Genomic DNA, 20,468 nt, shown 5'->3' with positions numbered 1-20,468 from the left:
TATTTAAATTATTTTTATTATTCATGTTATAATGGAATCATTATCATAATCATTTATTATTCATAATATAATATTATTCATATTATAATTAAAAATTTTATAAAAAGTATTAATAAAATATATTACATAAAAAAGAATAAAAAATGCATATTCAATTTTTTTATGTTACGATTGAAACGCTGCCATACAATTTCATCCAGGGTCACATATTATATCTTTCTATCTATCAATACTTGTTATTAGAGAGAACGTGATCAGATACACCTCGACTGAACACGATTCTACCAGGTACAAGGTGAGCTGTGAAACTAGTGTCCATCTCCCCCTCTCAGTGCTGAGCTGTGATTGGCTGAGCGGAAGGGGCTCGATTATATACACGCAGACCCAAATTTAGAAGGTGTCGAGCAGCACAGTGTCTTTCTCACGCCGAGTCTGCCAGCCTCCACTCCTCCATCACACCTCCACCTGATCCGGAGATGCAGATCTTAGCCTGAGACCAGAAGCATTCGCGTCACACTGCCTGAAGGATTTAGGAGAGCTTAGTTTCTTGCTTTTGTGTGGTTTTGGAGCTTTAGCGAAGATGCCTGAAGCGAATTACCTGCGCTCAGTCTCATGGGGATATATAAAGGTATGCTTTTTCCTGAAGATGTACAACATAAAGTAGCAAAACGTTAGCTAAACAATCAATTTTGGCCTCTCTGCATTGACCGTCGTTCTTTAGTTGTGGGTTTTGTGTCGTCATGAACTGATGCATTCAAATAATGTGCGGTACGCCACATGTAAATTATATGCAAATTAGCAGAGATTAATATTTTATGCAATGATCCAAACAGGACCGTGTCTGACGGGGGTGAGAAAAAACGAGTTTTTTGATTTTTGTGAGATGTTTTGAAGGCGTTAGCCGGGTCTCTTCTAAACTGCCATGCACAGATATATTCAGTGTTAATGGTGTGTTGTTGAAAATCAGTGCATCTGTAATGTAAGACTTTTTTTAGGCATGACAAATTTGTGCGACACTGAGAAAAAAATGTGAATGTTTTTTATTATTTTCATATATTTATTGAAATTCATATGAAATTATTTTCATGACAAATAAGCATTTTTAAATCCAACCTAAAAACTCATTTGTTTTAGGTTTGTTTTTTCTTGATGGTTTTCTGTGTGTATTATTATTTTTTTCTCTCTTTGTACTTTTATTGTGTAAAGTGCCTTGAGAATCTGCTTTAAAGGCGCTATGTAAAATAAAGTTTGATTATTATTATTATAATTCATTCAAGGTGGGATTACAGGTTCACACGTCTTCTAAATGTACCTGATCTCTAGGTTTTTATGTAAAGGTCGCCTGTTTTCAAGCTGATTAGAATAGAAGGTTACAGCTGATTGATTTATTCATCGTCTATGTGTCAGCTAATCATAAAGCATTACTGTGACTGATTAAAACTGTGTTTTGTCTTGTCTGTCTAGTTCAAGCGGATGTTGAACAGGGAGTTGACGCACCTGTCTGAGATGAGCAGATCTGGTAACCAGGTCTCAGAGTACATCTCCAACACATTTTTAGGTAAACCGTCAATCACAAAAAAACATCAACGTCAGTGTTAATGGTGAGTTTTGGGACGCTCACGCTTTCTCTTCCCCTGTCCGTTCTCCTCCAGACAAACAGCACGATGTGGAGATGCCCTCCCCGCAGATGCAGAAGGAGAAGGAGTTGAACAAAAAGACCATGTGTCAGATCAGTGGAGTGAAGAAACTCATGCACAGCACCAGCCTCACCAACTCCAACATCCCTCGCTTCGGGGTCAAGACGGACACGGAGGAGTCCTTAGCCAAGGTGAGCGAGTGTTGTGTTGGAGAGCACTTCAAACCTCAATCATCTCAATTGAATCCTGATTGGATCTGATCAGAGACTCTCGTAGTCCTTGATGAAAGGTCATTGCGTTTTTTTTTTGTGTGTGTGTGTCCGATGACGTGGATGGATGACGTGGAACTGGAAAGATTTTGTACCCTGCTGAAAAGACCAGCTTGGACCAGCATGAGTTTCCATGCTAGTTAGTGTCATGCTGTTCACCAGGAAGCTTATCGACCGGCATTTCGACCAGGAATATCTCGCTGGTTATGCTAGTGTTTATCAACACATTCATGCAACATATGCTGCTCTTTTCAGCAGGTTTTTCAGATCAATTTCCTCAAATTAACTGGTTTTCGTAAAAACAACTCCTGGATCATTCCAGAACATTGTGTGAAAGCCAAACCAACATTTATTTATTTTAATGCATTTTGCATATGGATTTAGTCAAGCCACTTTTATTTATATAGCACTTTATACAATACAGATTGCTTCAAAGCAGCTTCACATTAATAAAAAGGAAAATATACAGTACTGTGCAAAAGTCTTAGGCATGTTAATCCCCCCCAACATTTTTTTTTTGTTTTAAGTCAGTTATTTATATCTTTTGCTGTAGTGTGTCAGTAGGAAATATCAGTTTACATTTCCAAACATTGTTTTTGCCATTAATTGTAATAATCCAGTGAGATTTGTGTATGCACAAGGAGTCTGACAACAGCCGGTATGATCTGATCTCACCATCATCGAGTCCGTCTGTGATTACATGAAGAAACAGAAGAAACTGAGACAGACTAAATCCAGAATAACTGCGGGAACGTCTCCGAGACGCTTGAAGAAACCTTCCTGCAAAGCTTACAGAAGAACTATGAGCAAGTGTACCTGGACAAAAGCCGTTTTAAACGCAAAGGGTCGTTACACCATATATTGATTTGAATTAGTCAATAGAAGTTAAATCATAAATAAATTCAAAAAGTTGAACATGCCTTAGACTTTTGCACAGTACTGTATTAATTAAGAAACTCATTCAATTTCAGCAGTAAAGCAGCTCTTAAAATACAATAGTGTCATTTTCAGCATAATTTAGTAGTGTTGATTCAACTCAGTTCAATAACTCTGTCAATGTTGCAGTGTTTATTAATTATTAAGCAAACCACGGTGTGAAGCAGCTCTACAGAAGACAGCAGTGCCGTTATTCAGCTCAAGTCCGTTCAGTGTTGATGTTGTTATGAGACCGTTTAGTTTGGTGGCATCACACACAACAGGACGATCTAATGATGTGCTGCTTTGTTTCAGGAACTGGAGGACGTAAACAAATGGGGCCTTAATGTTTTTAAAGTCACAGAGTTTTCAGGCAACAGGCCTTTAACGGTGATGATGTACACTATTTTTCAGGTGAGACCAATCGCAAACATTCACCAATGAGCTTTACTGATAAACGTCTAACCCTGTGTCCTGACCAGACGTGTTGTGACAGCGTGACGTGCCGTTAAAGGCGTCTTTTACATTTTAATCTTTTGTCTAATACCGATAAGCGTTTCTATTTCTGCGACGTCGCGGCTGGAACAATAACATACAATATGACAATGATAATCTCAGGTACTAATTATGTGCTTTATTTCATCTTAAAATAATTGAATGTGAGTTTTAATATAATAGTTTGCGTCTCCTTTATAGCGAAAGCGCTTTATAGCTAACTGAAAGCAACAATGTATAATTCTCAGATCATGAAAATAAATGGAGACTGTGAACAAGTGTGCTCTATAACAAAGAATGTTTCAGTCACTCAGTGTGTATTTTTTTATAATGTTAAAATTGTGTCATATTTATGAATTTGATTATAACAGATCACTCCATCCACATGCTCTTCTGATTGGCTGTGATTTTGGATTGATTACTTGCAAATGCAGAGATACTCCGCCCACACTGGTCTGATTGGCTGTGATTTTAAATTGATTTGGTTGTGAGCTTGCAGAGACTCCGCCCACACTCTCTTCTGATTGGCTGTGATTTTAAATTGATTTCGTTGTGAGTGCAGTGCGCTTGCAGAGAGACTCCGCCCACACTCTCTTCTGATTGGCTGTGATGTTTGATTGATTTGGTTGTGAGTGCAGTGCGCTTGCAGAGAGACTCCGCCCACACTCTCTTCTGATTGGCTGTGATGTTTGATTGATTTGGTTGCGTCTTATAGTCGTGCCGTGTCTGGTGTAGACAGACAAATTGCTTGTCGCTGGAATCTCATCGCATCTGGTTAGGACACGGTGTTACTGTGCACAATTTGTCATCGAAAAACATTGTTTTCATAAGTTTTTCACCTCTAAAGAATAGCATTAAACAAGAATAAAATAGCTTACTTTACATGATCCAATCAAATTCTTATAAATCAGATTGAGTCCCGCCCTGCATTATTGTAACATGCTGTGAGAATTTAAAATCGTGTTATTAATGGATGTTTGTATTCCGTTTTCTTTCCCACAGGAGAGGGACTTGCTCAAAACATTTAAAATTCCCTTGGACACTTTCATAACGTACCTGATGACCTTAGAAGACCATTACCATGCTGATGTTGCGTATCACAATAACATTCATGCTGCTGACGTCACCCAGTCGACACACGTGCTGCTCTCCACGCCGGCTCTAGAGGTGAGACCCTTTCCACCCGCAACATTCATGGAAACTAAAGAAAACGGCTCATTTACAAATGGCCGTTGTATTGACGTCACAACTGTGAATATTCACCGCCCACATCAACACATATTCAGGATTCAACAACTGAGCATTGATGGTCATTTCACACGCGCAGAGGTCCATAACAGAGGGTATTTACATATAGAGGGTGAAAATGGACATGGAACAACTGAATTATGAATGTTATTAGTGCAACAAACCTTGACTGACATTATAATTGTCACGGCAGGCAAAAACATTGTTTTTTTTCACTGGTCAATTTTGAGATTTGGGGATATTCGTCTTCAATAACATGTCTTCTTTCAGACTTGTGTTGAAAAAAAGTCCAAAATACACATTTAGGTCTTTATTTGACTACACTTTGTCTGTTTGCTTCTGTAGATTTCTCATAAATTCAACAAAAGTTGGCGTTGTAAATCCTCCCCGTCTGCACCCTGTCATCACACACACCGTTAGAAAGCTCTCTCTCTCCTGTACAATGCTGTCGGATCCAAATATGGTCATTTCCTTTTTATCAGCAACCAATCGTGAAAGTAAAAGGGCTGAATGCGCAATCTCATTGGCTGATGATCTCATTGGCTCAAAATGACTTTTCTCTCATTCTCCAAGTCCGAAATCTCCACTTCAGTAGCACCTATACACACCAAACTTTCCAGGCTTGTACCTAGTTATATTACGAAGACATTTACAGAGGGATTTGTAAATATATTATTCCTAGCTTGATTTATATAACATTTTATTCCAAAAAACATGGCAAAAATACATTTTTTAAGGCTATTGACAGTATATTCTGATTTACAGGATAACAAAAGTAGATATCCATAAATCCCTCTGTAATTTTTTTTTCACATCTAATATGTGAACACAATGAAAAATACATTTTGAACCTGTCTTTATCCAATACTCAGATTTCGTTTTTTTTTAAATATATGCAAATTAGCGCATATTTAAATAGATAATGCCTAATTTGCATATTTAAACATTAAATTACAGAAACATTTTTATACTTTTTTTTCTCATCTTAATCAACTGGGAAAGTTTCATGGTGATATCTGCTAGTTAAAGTTTTACCCTATTGACCTGTAGTGTCTGGCTGTAATGAAGGTCATGTGGTGGAGGTAATGTCTGCTCTGACCACACTTCCGCATGTTGTTTCTTTCAGGCGGTTTTCACAGACCTTGAAATTCTCGCTGCCATTTTCGCCAGTGCAATTCACGACGTAGACCACCCGGGCGTCTCAAACCAGTTCCTCATCAACACCAGTAAGTGTGCTTTAATACAAACTACATCCAAACAACTGAGCACATGATTCATATCATTAACATGAACTAAACATTGCTGATGTATTTGATCACCTGTTACTGGATTAGGCCATAAATACTATTAATAATAATAATAATAAAGCTTTTCTGCAGCCATGCTTTTGGTGAAAATTGTTCAAGGTTAAATTATCAAATTATTTACATTCCTAAATATAATAATATCATTATTTATTTAAATGTGTAAATATTATAATGTAATTTTTAAATATTTTAAAATAATAATCGAATTATTTAAATTGGTAAAAATAATTATCTAATTATTTAAATGCATAAATATAATAATCTAATTATTTTTTGTCTAAATACTGTATAATAATCGAATTATTTAAATATCTACATATAAGAATCTAATTATTTAATGTCTAATTATAATATACAATTTTTTAAATATCCAAATATAATAATCTCAAAGTCTAAATATGTAATAATCGAATTATTTAATGTTTAAATGTAATAATACATTTGTTAAATTATCTAAATATGATATATTTTTTTAAATATCTAAATATAATAATCGAATTATTTAATGTCTAAATATAATCTAATTATTTAAATGTTTAAATATAATAATCGAATTGTTTATTGTCTAAATATAATAAGAGAAGTATTTAATATATAAATATAGTAATCTCATTATTTAAAAGTCTTAATATATCAAATATATCAATCGAATTATTTAAATGTATAAATATAATAATTATTCAAATATAATAACAACCTAATTATTTAAAAGTCTGAATACATTCTCATTATTTAAATATCTAAATATAATCATTTAATTATTCAAATTTTAAAAAGTATAATTTATTCATCTTTATTCATGACTATTCGTAATTGAGCAATAAGGTATGAATAATTTTTTTTCAGAAAATAGTAAACAAAAAAAAAAATTTGTTATTCTTCCTCTAAAAGATGTAATATTGACTTGTAAACTAAGGTTAATAGTTACTTTGACTGAAAGGCATTATTCGACCAATCAGCATCCAGACACTGTGCATTTTACAAATAACAATATATGTATTTAAAAGCCTTTGTGTGGTAATGGATGATTTATACATTCAGTGAAACGGTTCACAGCGGATCGCTGTTGTGTATTGATGAACTAAATCCCATCAGCTCTGAGACAGACAGACAGACAGCGCACATCTGTCCTCAAAACCACTTACATAAGTTTATCTCTACATCAGCAGCACTGATATGACACACATGAACATGTGATACACACGTCACACGCTGTAATCTCTGGCACACAGTGATGGAGTCCTGCTGCTGATGCAGAGATTAGCACAAGCTCGGGTTGTGAATTTCCCGTTATGTTGATGTATTGTGTGTGTGTGTGTGTGTGTCCGCAGACTCTGAGTTGGCCCTCATGTACAACGACTCATCGGTGCTGGAAAACCATCATCTAGCAGTGGGCTTCAAACTCCTGCAGGAGGAGAACTGTGACATCTTCCAGAACCTGAACAAAAAACAGAGACAATCGTTGCGCAAGATGGTCATAGATATCGTACGTTCCTTCAAAACCACAATCTAGCGTGTTTTTGGTTTATTCTGAAGTCTGGCTCAAGGTTTTCTCATGCGTTTCTCCAAGGTCTTAGCGACTGACATGTCCAAACACATGAACCTGCTGGCCGATCTGAAGACGATGGTCGAGACGAAGAAGGTCACCAGTTCTGGAGTGTTGCTCCTGGATAACTATTCCGACAGGATACAAGTGAGGAATCGCCACAACTTCTGTCTCGGCCAATGGCGTGAATTGGGGGGGGCGGGACTGTGTTTTTGTTGACCAATGGTGTTTAAGAAACCCATTGGATCATTATAATTTATTTGTTTAATGACGATACATTGGAAATAAGAACTTCTAAAACGACAGAATTACTTTTTTTATGACAATTATGATTTTTCACAAATGTAAAATAATGTTTGATACATTTTACATTATTTCAATTGTAATTTTTTAATTCATAGAACTTCTATAACCATCTAATGGGATGTAAATAAGTTTAACATTTATTATTTTAAAATTTAACAGATTTTTTTATTTATTATATGCATGGAAGCTTTGTTTCTGCCACAGAATAAAACCATTTAAAAGATAACTTGCAACTTTTTATCTCACAAATCTGACTTTTTTTCCTCAGAATTGTAAGATATAAACTCCGGGAAAAAAGACTGACTCTTTTCTCAGAATTGAAAAAGTTTATATTAAGTTTATATGATTTTTAGATTATCATAATGATACGTTTTTATATTGAGTTTATATCACGATTTTGACTTTTTAACTCGCAAAAGTTTATTTTGTATTCTGTGGCGGAAACAAGCTTCCATAATTATGATACTAATCTTTTGTAAATATAGAATGTAGTTCGTTTTAGACATTTTATGAAATATAAAGTGTAAATTAAGCAGAAATTGCACATTTATAAAACTTCAATAACTATCTAATGGGATATTAAATAAGTTAGACATTTATCATTTTAATATTTAACTTATTTTTTTTAATATGATACTGATTTGTTGTGAATATAGAATGTAGTTTTCATCTGTATACAATATTTAAATAGCAAATTAAGCAACAACTATACCCAGTAAATTCTCTTTAACTCTTGAATAACTTATTTGACATGTCCTGAGACTGATGTGTTGTGAACGTAGCTTGTTACTGAAGTGTGTGTGTTTGTGTGTGTCAGGTGCTTCAGAACATGGTGCACTGTGCGGATCTCAGTAACCCCACCAAACCCCTGCAGCTGTACAAGCAGTGGACGGACCGCATCATGGACGAGTTCTTCAGTCAGGGCGACCGCGAGCGAGAGCGAGGGATGGAGATCAGCCCCATGTGTGACAAACACAACGCCTCGGTGGAGAAGTCTCAGGTACCAGTGATCACGCCATCAGCCCGGACACATTAGCTTTGTATATACTTAGTGTGAAATTGCTAAATCAATTAAACAAATATGAAATATTGAAAAATATGAGGTTTTGGACTGTCGTCTGTATTGTGGTTATGCTCATGTGACGTTGATGTGCTGAGCCGTCTCGAAAACGTATCGTTTGAATGCGTTTTTAAGCATTGTGGTTTAAAAACAAGTGATTTTAAACCGTTCAAGCGCAATATGCAGCGAAAGACAACTCATTTGAATATTAGTGCGCACATTAAGCATCTGCTCATCATTCAAATTGATCCACTTTGGAGAGCGTTTTCAAAAAGCTTTGTTTTCACTAATAAAAACACAAATCTCAGTGAGGACGAAAGGCCAAAACGGAGAGAAAAAGATGCGTTTTCAAACCAAAACGTATTAGTGTGGACAAGGCCTAAATTTAGCAACTATTACTATAGAAATGAAAGTTAAATTGACCGTTGATTTGTTGCACCTGTCTCCAGGTGGGCTTCATCGACTACATCGTGCACCCGCTGTGGGAGACGTGGGCCGACCTCGTGCACCCCGACGCTCAGGACATCCTGGACACGCTAGAGGACAACAGAGAGTGGTACCAGAGCACCATTCCCCAAAGCCCATCGCCCGCTCCCGACCAGCCCGAGGACAGCAGCCGATCCGGGACGGAGAAGTTCCAGTTCGAGCTGACGCTGGAGGAGGACGGAGAGTCCGACACGGAGAAGGACAGCGGGAGCCAGGCCGAGGAAGAGGAGGAGGAGGAGGAGGAGGAAGAGGAGGACGACAGCTGTAGTGACTCCAAAACTCTCATCACACAAGACTCAGAATCCACAGAGATTCAAGAGGCGGAGGAGGGGATTTCAGAGGAGGTTTCCACTGAACCCAGTATGGTGGAGGAAGAGGAGGATGAGGAAGACGAGGAGGAGGAGCCGACAGACACGTAGCTAATATTTAATAATTGACAATGAAATTGAGTTCCAAAGCGCACGTTGCACTCCGAGACCTCGACTCCTCTCCACGAGCTGCCTGGAGACCAGAGGACACTAAGACTTCGGTAGGTTGTCGTTTTATTTGCACTCAGGAATAACATTTTAGTCCTCTGTCTTTTTTGAGCTTGGTTTTGTTTACTTCGCCCCCTCCTCCTCCTCCTCCTCCTCCTCCTCCTCCGGGATTCGACACAAAGCAATCGGAGGAGACGCCAGCGGGGATCCACGCGGGAACACGTTTCCTTGGATTTCAAAGAGACCTTATTTTCTACGTTTTAAGTCTTCCTAAACTTTGACTGAGACAAAATTTCACAAAAGACAAAAAAAAAAAAAAAGAAAAAAAAAGCAGCTCGGCGCTGTCACGGCCTCTTCGATGATTTTGTACGGTATACATACAGATTTTTACATGGTTACTTTTAATATCAAAGCAGCAGCTGTTGCGTTTTCACTGAAACTTGACGCGAAGGGTAACTTGCAAGTACGCAACGTGGGTCGTGCGTTCGCCACCATACACACTCATATCACTGCTGTCACACACACTCCTCTCAGAAGCTCAAACACTTTACCTCCTGTCAATCACCCACAGATGCTTCATGCTCATTAACTCTTTCTGATTGGTTTCTGTCTTGTTCCTGAGTTCTTTCAGCACTTGAAGCCTGGATTATAAGCATATTTATAATGCATTTATAATATTTATCTATTCAGTTAAATTCACTGAAACACATCAGTATGTGTATATATAATATATATATATTAGTGTTATCAAATCGATTAATCTCATCTAACATAAGTTTGTGTTTATATAATATATGTGTGTATATATATGTGTGTGTGTGTCTGTGTATACATGCATACATACGTGCTTTATGTATGCATAAAGCATTTACACACAACCACACCCACATATATATGTGTGTGTGTGTGTGTTAATATTTCAATTTAAATCTATTATTATGGATTATATATATATATATAAATGTGTATAATACAGGCACACATTAATATATATATTTTTTAATTGTGCCTTTGTTTAATTACACACACACACACACACACACATATATATATATATATATATATATATATATATAAAATATTCATATAAATCACAGGCACCAAGTAAAGTGTTACGAACCTTCATTTAGGAACTTTATTGTCGTCTTCAGTCTTTAATCACCAAGCGAAGACTTGTTTGGCTTTAATTCAGTCTCGTAACTCCAGCTCCAGCTAAACTCCTCCTTATGACAACATCCTGTTACGGGTGTATCAGACGTCAAACCTGAAACCTCTCAAGGCATTTATGTGAAGCACTTCTGCTGTAAGGACATCTGTAGTGTGTGTGTGTGTGTGTGAGTGTGTGACACATTTTTGTTTGCCTTTTCTGCTTTTATTTGCAGTATCTCACACGCGTGAACCTAAAACACCACGTCATGTACGTCACACATGAATACTCCATCCGAGTATCTGTTGATGTGCGATGCCTTTCGCCTGGACTCATCTCTCCACATCCACTCATTAGATCGGAGATCTTCTCTTAGGGCTAGATGCAGTTTAGCGCATCAAAATCCGCATTTTCATTTCATGCCAAAACTCTTCCCTCTCCCGCACACACGCGGACATGCACTATATATATGCGGCACGTGGCTTTTAACAACGACTTATTTATATCAGTATATGGTTTTTATTTATTGTTTGGCTTCTGTTTGAAAGCAGTACTGTAGACCATCAACTGTAGCATAAGAGCGTGTGGACTTGCAAGTTACAGGTCTTTGGTCGTGTACATAAAAGAACAAGCCTTTTTAAAGTCTGTATGAAATATAATACGCTCACAGAAACTTGAAACCTGGCTCGAGTAGTACTGATTTTGTTATAAATATTTTTATTTAAGTTTTGTGCCATGATATTCTTTCCTCACCAGATGACCTTACCTGATTATGGATTTTTTTTTTTTTTTGTTATTATATTTTTTTTTTCGCTGTTTACAACGATGTATTTATTTTGCTGTATATATTGTAATGTTTGTTGTAAATGATGACAGATTCTAAACTTCATCCGTGGATGGAGTTGCTGTATTTGGTAAACTCTTGTTGAGAGAATGTTTATTATTATAGATATTATCCAATGTAAAAAAAACACAAAAAACTAAACAAAAAAAAAAAACACATAATAATATTCTGTATAAAAAATGAGCTGGTTTCTGGAGATCTGGGGAAAACCAAACCGTACGAGACGCGTCGCCACTGGCGTTTGGCCCCAGGGCTGTGCCTTAACTTTAAAACATCTCTCTGTGTGTGTGTGTGTGTGTGTGTGTGTGTGTGTGTGTGTGTGTGTGTGTGTGTGTGTGTGTGTGTGTGTGTGTGTGTGTGTGTGTGTGTGTGTGTGTGTGTGTGTGTGTGTGTATCAGGGCATCTTACGTGCTGCATTTAGGATGCCTTGGGTTTCTTCTTTTCATTTGTAGGTCCGAAACAGTGGCACACACAGCGAATGCAATAGACCCAGGACAGTTTGCTTTGCCCTTGTGATCTTCTACTTTCATGCCGTTCTTTAACTTTGTTCAGGTACCGTCTGCTACCATCATCTCATCCAGCCTTGTAGATGTGCTTGTGCACGAACTGAAAGAGTTTCAGATGTTAAATAAGCATACTTTCTGACACGCATACTGTAGATTTTAGCAGCCCTGGACCAAAGCCAATCGTGGCTATTATTATTATTATTATTATTATTACTATTATTGGTATTTTTTTCAATGTCATTAAAGGGATACTTTAAGATTTGATTCCTAAGTTCTGCTGATTAAAAACCGAAACACTTTTGTCTCTTACAGTCTTTTGCCGGTACTGTAGATCCATCTCCACAAACGGTTTTAACTACAAAACAAACAGAAAAAAAGACAGAAAAAAACTCATTTTATATGCAACGAATGAAATAAAAGCATGGGTTGATTCCACACTTGTGTGTGTGTCGCATGTTTGTGTGTTGCGGATGTGAAGCTCATAAGTCTTTGGTTAACTGAAGAACATGATTTGGTTTGGTTGCTCCTCCTAATGAGTCGAACTGAGAGTCTTCTGATGTGGTTCGTCATGTGGCGCGTCATCCGTTCTTCCTGCCAATCGCTGCCATCTAGTGGACGCTCTGCAAATGACAACCTCGTGCACCACTGTGATCTTGGCCATTTTAATTAAAGTCCCACTGAAGTGCCTTGAAACGCGCTTTATTCAATGGTTGACGTCATTGCTACTGAAACAGGAAGAAAGGGGCGGGACATTTTGAACAGCTCCTCCCCTTCTTTTAAATGGCCAATAGCATTTAGTTTATCGTTTAGAGTTCAGTAAAGCTGCAGTTTCCTCCTAATCTCCTCCATATCGCTTTAAAATATCATTATGTGCAGAATTCAAATGAGTCTGATTTGTTCATATGATCTGCTCTGCGTCTCTGGATGATGCAGGTCACGTGACACTAACATGAAACCACACTTCGTTCACCCCAATGACATTTACACTGTCTGAATCGTTCCCGATCCCCTATATAGTGCACTGTGTGCCGGTCACCATGTAGAAAATAGTAAATGTGTGAAGAATGCATTGATTTCAGCCGCAGCTTCAGCGCTTATTTATAATGATGGGGGCGGAGCTTCAGATTCTAGAGAGCATTTGATTCGACAGAACCTCTGATGAGAAGCTGAAGTGCAGTGATGTCATCAAAATCATTGATCCATATTGGCGGAAGTGGGAGACAGTAATTTTTGAATGCTCATATCTTATAAATATTAATTGTGTCATTGTTTTGGAGCACACTAACTTATAGATAACAGGCTAACATATTCATACTAAAATCATTTTGATTTCATGGGGACTTGAAAGGTTTCCTCTAATTTTATTGCCAAAAAAAGCTCTTGCATTAAATATACTAGGCATGTGCTATTTTATATAGTAGACACATATATAATAACGTGACATTTTAGAATAATTATCCTGATTGTAGGGCCAGTGCAGCGAATGCAGATGGAAACACACGATATACGCATAATATTAGCATATTAAATATCAATAAATAAAACTGACATCATAAGGTATTTTAGAATATTTAATATACATTATTTTTTATTATTATTTTTAATGGATCTGAAGTATTAAGTAAATAGAGTCTAAAGAAGTTTAAATGTGTAAAAGAACAACAGCGCCCTGTCGAACATAAACGGAGACTGAGCTTCTGTCGCCACCTAGTGGACACACAGAGTAACAGCTGCATATTAACAACTGTTCATATTACACTTTTCTAAGCGACTGGAGAATATAATTGTGGGGGGATTTAGCTGCTTATGTTCCAGGTTATACCAACTTGTTGAATTTATCAAATAATCAACCCTAATAGGCTTTTAAATATAGAATAACACGTCTATACACGTGACAAGGGGAATATAAAACTATGCCTTCCATTGTTCATGTTCATAACTTCAAAACCTAATACTTAAATATTTACCATGGTAATGGTTCAGCCAGAACACCACAGACACGGTTTGTGTTACAAATAAAATGATAAAGAACAAGAGTAATCGAAGATATCTTTGTAGCCACAAATGTGTGTTGAACATTTTCTATGTAGCCTAAACCACATGTGTAAAAGCAGAAGTGAAAATGTCCGTTTACCACTTAGCTTCCGTCTGAGAACGCTGGAAACAACGATTGCCAAAGATTATGAGTGACACAGAGCTGACTGACAACTCTCGCGTGATCACCGTGAGACTCGCGAGATCGACACTTTTCACACGCTCTCACGACACACATACATTTCTCACGCACAGAAAAATCGCGAGGCAAAGCCAAAGAGGACACGGAGACCCACAGACTAGGTTACTTATGATATAAAAAAATCTCAGCTCTCAGATTCTGTCAATTTTATTACGAAATTCAAACAATAAATAACATATTGGCGCTTGTAAATGTCACGTGACAGATCCCTAGCAGCACGTGAACCGATCATCTCTAGCCTACTAGCTACTTACTTACTTTTATAGTAAATAAACACGAACAATGTTGAAAGATACAGTACAACTTACCGAAATGTATATTCCTCATACATAATATCGATCAATCAGTGTTTTTCATCCGCGGAAAGGGGTCAATAAAACAGCTGGAGAACAATTATGTCACATAACATTTACCTCAGGAAAGACAATTAATTACCATAATAGGCGGCAAAAAAAAAAGAGCTATAGAGAGTATTTTGCTAAATATGTGTACTTTATTACATATTTTTTATATAAGCCTTATAGATAACAGGCTAACATATTCATACTAAAAGCCATTTTGATTTCAAGGGGATTTTATTGCCAAAAAAGCTCTTGCATTAAATATACTAGGCATGTGCTATTTTATACAGTAGTAACGTGATTATACATAATAACGTGACATTTTAGAATAATAATTATCCTGATTGTAGGGCCAGTGCAGCGAATGCAGATGGAAACACTATATATGCATAATGTTATTGTTAGCATATTAAATATCAATAAATAAAACTGACCTCATAAGGTATTTTAGAATATTTAATATACATTATTTTTTATTATTATTTTTAATGGATCTGAAGTATTAAGTAAATAGAGTCTAAAGAAGTTTAGAAGGCACATGTGTAGAAGAAGAACAGAAAAACTGAGCTTCTGCCTCCACCTAGTGGCCACACAGAGTAACAGCTGCATATTAACAACTTCATATTACACACTTTTCTAAGCGACTGATAAAAAGCAATGGAGAATATAATTGTGGGGGGATTTTAGCTTCTTATGTTCCATATACTCATTTTTACAGTCTATGGTCGTGAGAGCGTGTGAAAACTGTCAATCGCGCGAGTCTCCCGGTGATCGCGCGAGAGTTGTCAGTCAGCTCTGATTTTTAACTTATATCATTAAATAAAAGTTGTTATTATAATAAAAAACGCATTATATTTTATTTGAGTTATTTTTAACCTTAAATGATACTGCCAGCTGAAAGGCTCTCTGTGTGTTTACAGCATTAGGTGAGTTTTTTTTTTTTTTTTTTTTTTTTTTTTTTGAGAAAAATGAACGCCTATCTTGTGTACCCAATATTTATCCAAATTAGTCAATATTAAATCAAATCACAATTGAATTGAATCGTGAAATGTGTGCGAAAGCAATAATAATAAAAAACGTAGCTTACCAGAAATTGTACCATATAAACATTGTAACATATTGGCTCTAAACCTAACAAAATTCAGTTTAGTTACTAAAATGTTTTGACAATCACAATACACTTATTGTGATGCAAGATTTATATTTTTATTTTACATAGGATCATACCTATCTGTGACTTCTATATATATATATATATATATATATATATATATATATATATATATATATAACGGTGTAAACTCTAAAAATATATTAATCCAAAACGAATGTTTAAAATCAAACATGTTGAAGATTAGCCGTTTCCCACAAAAGCGGTTTATTCAGCATAGTGAAGCATCTCCTCAACTGACATCCATTAAAAACGGTCTCTGGTCTACTTCTGCATACTGGGTTTTTATTTGTATGGTTTCTTTTTGTGTGTGTGTGACTTTGGATAGGATATTAGGAGATCAAAAGTGATCAAATAAATGTGCTTTGTCATGCTTGTCGTAACCTCGTACTGCCGGCAGGGGGCAGTGAAACCAAGTCAGCGACACTAACATTACTGACCTCTAGACTAGAGTGCTGATGAATCATTCATGACCATAGACTAAAAATAATAATAATACTTACGAATCAAATATTCCTTGATCTTCTGAGATGTGATGATTGTACAGTACAATCTGTACTCTTTGAAAACGCACGTCTTCGCTAAAATCGTCAAACTTGCATTTTGTGCAAGAAAACCTACACAAACGTACGTTTAAGTTGAAGGGGAATATAGGATCAAATAAGGGATAAAATATATATTTACAATGTAATTAAAATCATTGTCCAGATCACTGCTCAAGCACAGATGCCGTTGTCATACGGTACCTGTTACTTTTCTCAGCGATGATCCAGATGAGCCAATCATATGCGTGATACAAGTCAGCGATGATCCAGGTGAGCCAATCATACGCGTGATACAACTCAGCGATGATCCAGGTGAGCCAATCATATGCGTGATACAAGTCAGCGATGATCCAGGTGAGCCAATCATACGCGTTTGCCCATTTTAGAGCATCTTAAGAAACTCCTCAATATAACAATATAATAGTGTTGCCCAAAGAAACAATCAAAAGTTGTACTAATACAACAAAAGAGCAGCGGAGTATCAACACAATAGGAATATTTATTGATATTTTCAACAGTAATGATGACACACGTTTGTCATACACACTCCACACATACAGAATAACCATCTCTAGAGTGATTCAGTCATCTAAAATATAAGAAATCACTGCGGATATATCACAAGTTAGGTCCAACAGTTGTTGTTTTTTTCACACAAACCAGCTTTAAAAACAAAAATATAACAACTGTATTTTGGGGACAGTACTAATATAAAACCTTTATATTAGTATTTACCAGAGGTGGGAGTAAGTCACACATGTGCAAGTCACAAGTAAGTCTCAAGTCTTAACCTTCAAGTCTCAAGCAAGTCCGAGTCAATTTTGTGAAAAGCAAGTCAAGTCAAGTCAAGTCACTGCTTTATGTCAAGCAAGTCAAGTCAAGTCGTAGCTTGGGTCACAAGTCACTGGCAAGTCATACAAACGTTTGATGATTTCACTGAATTTATATATTAAAATAATTTAAAACTACATAAGCTGTGGACTATGGTTTTATTTGCAACATTTTTTTTTTAAATATGCATTTCCACATACAGCTGAGTGGTTACTACAATAAAAAATAAATAAACATTTCAAACTACATAGCCTAAAATGTAAATGTAACTGAAATTAGGCCAACATTAAAGCATGAAAAATAAATATGCCTCAAACATTGCAGAAGACCATTAAAAGTTATTAAACAATTCACAATTCAAGTATAATGGTTCCTATGCCACCAAATGGCATTCTTCAAACTGGCATCCCCTTTATGGAACATGAACACATCCCAACAAGTTAGATCTTTCCTTTTTAACAAAAGAATAACAAGAAAAAAACAGTAATAATTGAATTGACACAAAACTTGCACCTGTCAATCAGGTGGATTGACTATTGTACATTATTAATCTGTGTGAGTGAGTGATTTATTAATATTTGTGAATGAATGTGTGTGCATGTGTATGTGTGAAAAGTGTATTGTTTGCATGTCCGTGTGTGTGTGTGTGTGTGTGTGTGTGTGTGTGTGTGTGTGTGTGTGTGTGTGTGTGTGTGTGTGTGTGTGTGTGTGTGTGTGTGTGTGAGAGAGAGAGAGAGAGAGAGAGAGAGAGAGAGAGAGAGAGAGAGAGAGAGAGAGAGAGAGAGAGAGAGAGAGAGGTGATTTGATTGAGTGTGATTGATTCATTAATATTTGTGAGTGAATGTGTGTGCGTGTGTATGAGTGAAGAGTGTATTGTTTGTTTGCATGTGTGCATGGTTGTGCTTTCAAGTTTGAATTTTTGTTTTGTGTATTTGTGTATGCATGGTTCGGTTCGAAAGTCTGTATGTTTTTTTTCTTTGTGTGTAGGTGTCTTTTTACAATCTTTTAGTGGTATTAACTAGCGATTTCTTTTTACTTACTCTATGCCCTATATACTAGCGGTATAAGCTAAACAGTTTTTAGAGATAAAACTCTTTACATTCAATTATCATGAAAACAAATCCCAGACAACGGTAGACTGTACCTATGCATTATTAATTATTATTAAATTACAGTTAGATTTTTTTTATATTTCTTTTAACATTCAAGGCAACCCTGGGATAGCAGACACAATTGGTAGCATATAACTAGACAGTACAAAGGGATGCATGCAGGTAAGAAAAAACTGGAATATGGCATATTTTAACATATTTTAACCTGATTTTCATTTTCAAGAAAATTTGAATGTATGTAAGGGATTATTCAGATCATAAAAAAAAATCATTAATCCAAGGCACTCGAATATTATTAAAAATATATAGAAAGCCTTTATTTCATCATGGCTTTAATATTTAAAAAAAATGGGTGACAAGTACTTGCACAACTATGCGTTGTGGCTAATGAGCCTTTGTCAGGGTGTGTGACCAAAGCCCCTTTCACACAGAGATTCCAGAAAATACACGGATAAAGTGACCCAAGATTTGACCCGGGTTCGTTTGATTTAGGTTCATTCACACTGCCAGTCTGAGTCTGGCAGTGCCAGTGATTTCCCGGAATCAGAGATTGCGTTCACACACAACCCCTAAAGACATGTAATGTCTTAAGTTTGCTTATGAGCTGCGATCTCTCTCTCTCTCTCTCTCTCTCTCTCTGGAGAAACCACGCTTGTGCATTTTTAATTTTTTTCTCTGATTCATCATAAACTTGCGCATTACGTACCGTTTCACAGCTGGCGAACGATCCCGCGCTTCAGGGTCATCACTACGACACTGCATTATCACGGCTTTTGTCCACACAGCGCGCGTTCCTGCTGCGTCACGTGATTGTTGCGGTGCGTTCAAATACAGATATTTATTTTTAAAAAGACAAGTTATTTCGAGTCATTTACCTCAAGTCCGAGTCAAGTCTCAAGTCATGAATATCAAGTCAAAGTCAAGTCAAGTCTTTTATTAATATTTGTCAAGCAAGTCTCAAGTCCTAAAATTTGCGACTTAAGTCTGACTCGAGTCAAGTCATATGACTCGAGTCCCCCATCTCTGGTATTTACACATGTAGCTTACCGCCAAAGAAAATTATAATACACATTATTATGTTCCTACATGAGTTACTCTAGGAGGTGAATGCAAATATGTAGTGTTAATATGACAATAAATGATTTAAATGCAAACAAAGAGGTTTGCTTTTCTAAAGATAAAGTACCCATGTTTTGTTTTGTGTGTTTTTTTGGACATGGTTAGACTCGTAGAAGAACAGGTATCGTTACCATCTGAAACTGAACTGAACTATAGTACAAGTACTGTGTTTGTATAGCCTGTTTAGATGTTTTTCACTCCTTTTTTTGAGCTTGTATTTTTAAAAAGCAGTGTTTATGCATGCCGTACACCTGAAACGCAGCGATTATAAAACTACTGAATACTCTTTTGCAGAAGAGTGTTTCCAGATATATAGCCCTATGCATGCTCTAACTGAATGAGATTCACACACAAACACAAAGAAAAACCACAGATATGACTTGCAACAAGATACACGTTTACTTTTCTCCATACTAGTATATACACCGACACACACACACACACACACACTCACACACCTATATGTAACTCCACACACAGTAGTTTTGTGTTAATGTCAGCACAAAGATAGTTTAACACAGAAGGTGAGGCAGAGCGATCATCCGCACGTGGGATAAGATAGTGTGCAAAATCAGCATGGCACATCGAGACGCTCCACACACACACTCACACACACACTCACTCACACACACACACACACACACACACAGTCATTCAACTATATACAAGAGATAGGGATTCGAAATATTGCACTTGCTGGCCCACTGCGCCCCACATACTGAGGGACGCATAAATGAACAAATAAATAAGATTATAGAGATACATGTATCTAAATAGAGATGTTGTACAGTTTCATGCAGGGACGATGCTAAACGTGGCTTGTGGTGGGGAGACGAAGTACTGATTTTCTATATTCTGAGGACACATCAAT

The 20,468-nt window shown here is 36.6% G+C and overlaps 1 protein-coding gene and 2 long non-coding RNA genes across 9 annotated transcripts in view; 1 reads left to right on the top strand and 2 right to left on the bottom strand.

Moving 5' to 3' along the window:
• LOC309489756 (3',5'-cyclic-AMP phosphodiesterase 4D-like) overlaps positions 1-12,677 on the top strand; it is a 288,142-nt gene extending 275,465 nt beyond the window's left edge. For all 7 annotated transcript variants that reach the window (XM_082158632.1, XM_082158631.1, XM_082158634.1 and 4 more), the window contains 9 exons: positions 1,465-1,558; positions 1,653-1,828; positions 3,137-3,235; positions 4,319-4,483; positions 5,691-5,790; positions 7,203-7,357; positions 7,442-7,564; positions 8,541-8,723; positions 9,233-12,677. In XM_082158632.1, the coding sequence (XP_082014758.1) occupies positions 1,465-1,558; positions 1,653-1,828; positions 3,137-3,235; positions 4,319-4,483; positions 5,691-5,790; positions 7,203-7,357; positions 7,442-7,564; positions 8,541-8,723; positions 9,233-9,688 (1,551 nt within the window). In that variant the 3' untranslated portion in view covers positions 9,689-12,677. The remainder of the gene's footprint in view (positions 1-1,464; positions 1,559-1,652; positions 1,829-3,136; positions 3,236-4,318; positions 4,484-5,690; positions 5,791-7,202; positions 7,358-7,441; positions 7,565-8,540; positions 8,724-9,232) is intronic.
• LOC309489824 overlaps positions 1-20,468 on the bottom strand; it is a 186,151-nt gene that overhangs the window by 56,434 nt on the left and 109,249 nt on the right. The window lies entirely within an intron of this gene.
• LOC309489832 lies at positions 11,825-16,018 on the bottom strand. Its single transcript, XR_014202531.1, has 2 exons — positions 15,435-16,018; positions 11,825-13,986 (listed from the first exon to the last, which is right to left on the bottom strand). It is a non-coding gene; the product is annotated as an uncharacterized lncRNA (long non-coding RNA).

Source organism: Leuciscus leuciscus, assembly GCF_965113295.1.
Source record: "Leuciscus leuciscus genome assembly, chromosome: 24".
NCBI classification, from domain to species: Eukaryota; Metazoa; Chordata; class Actinopteri; order Cypriniformes; family Leuciscidae; genus Leuciscus; species Leuciscus leuciscus.
This window is presented reverse-complemented; position numbering and strand designations above follow the sequence as displayed.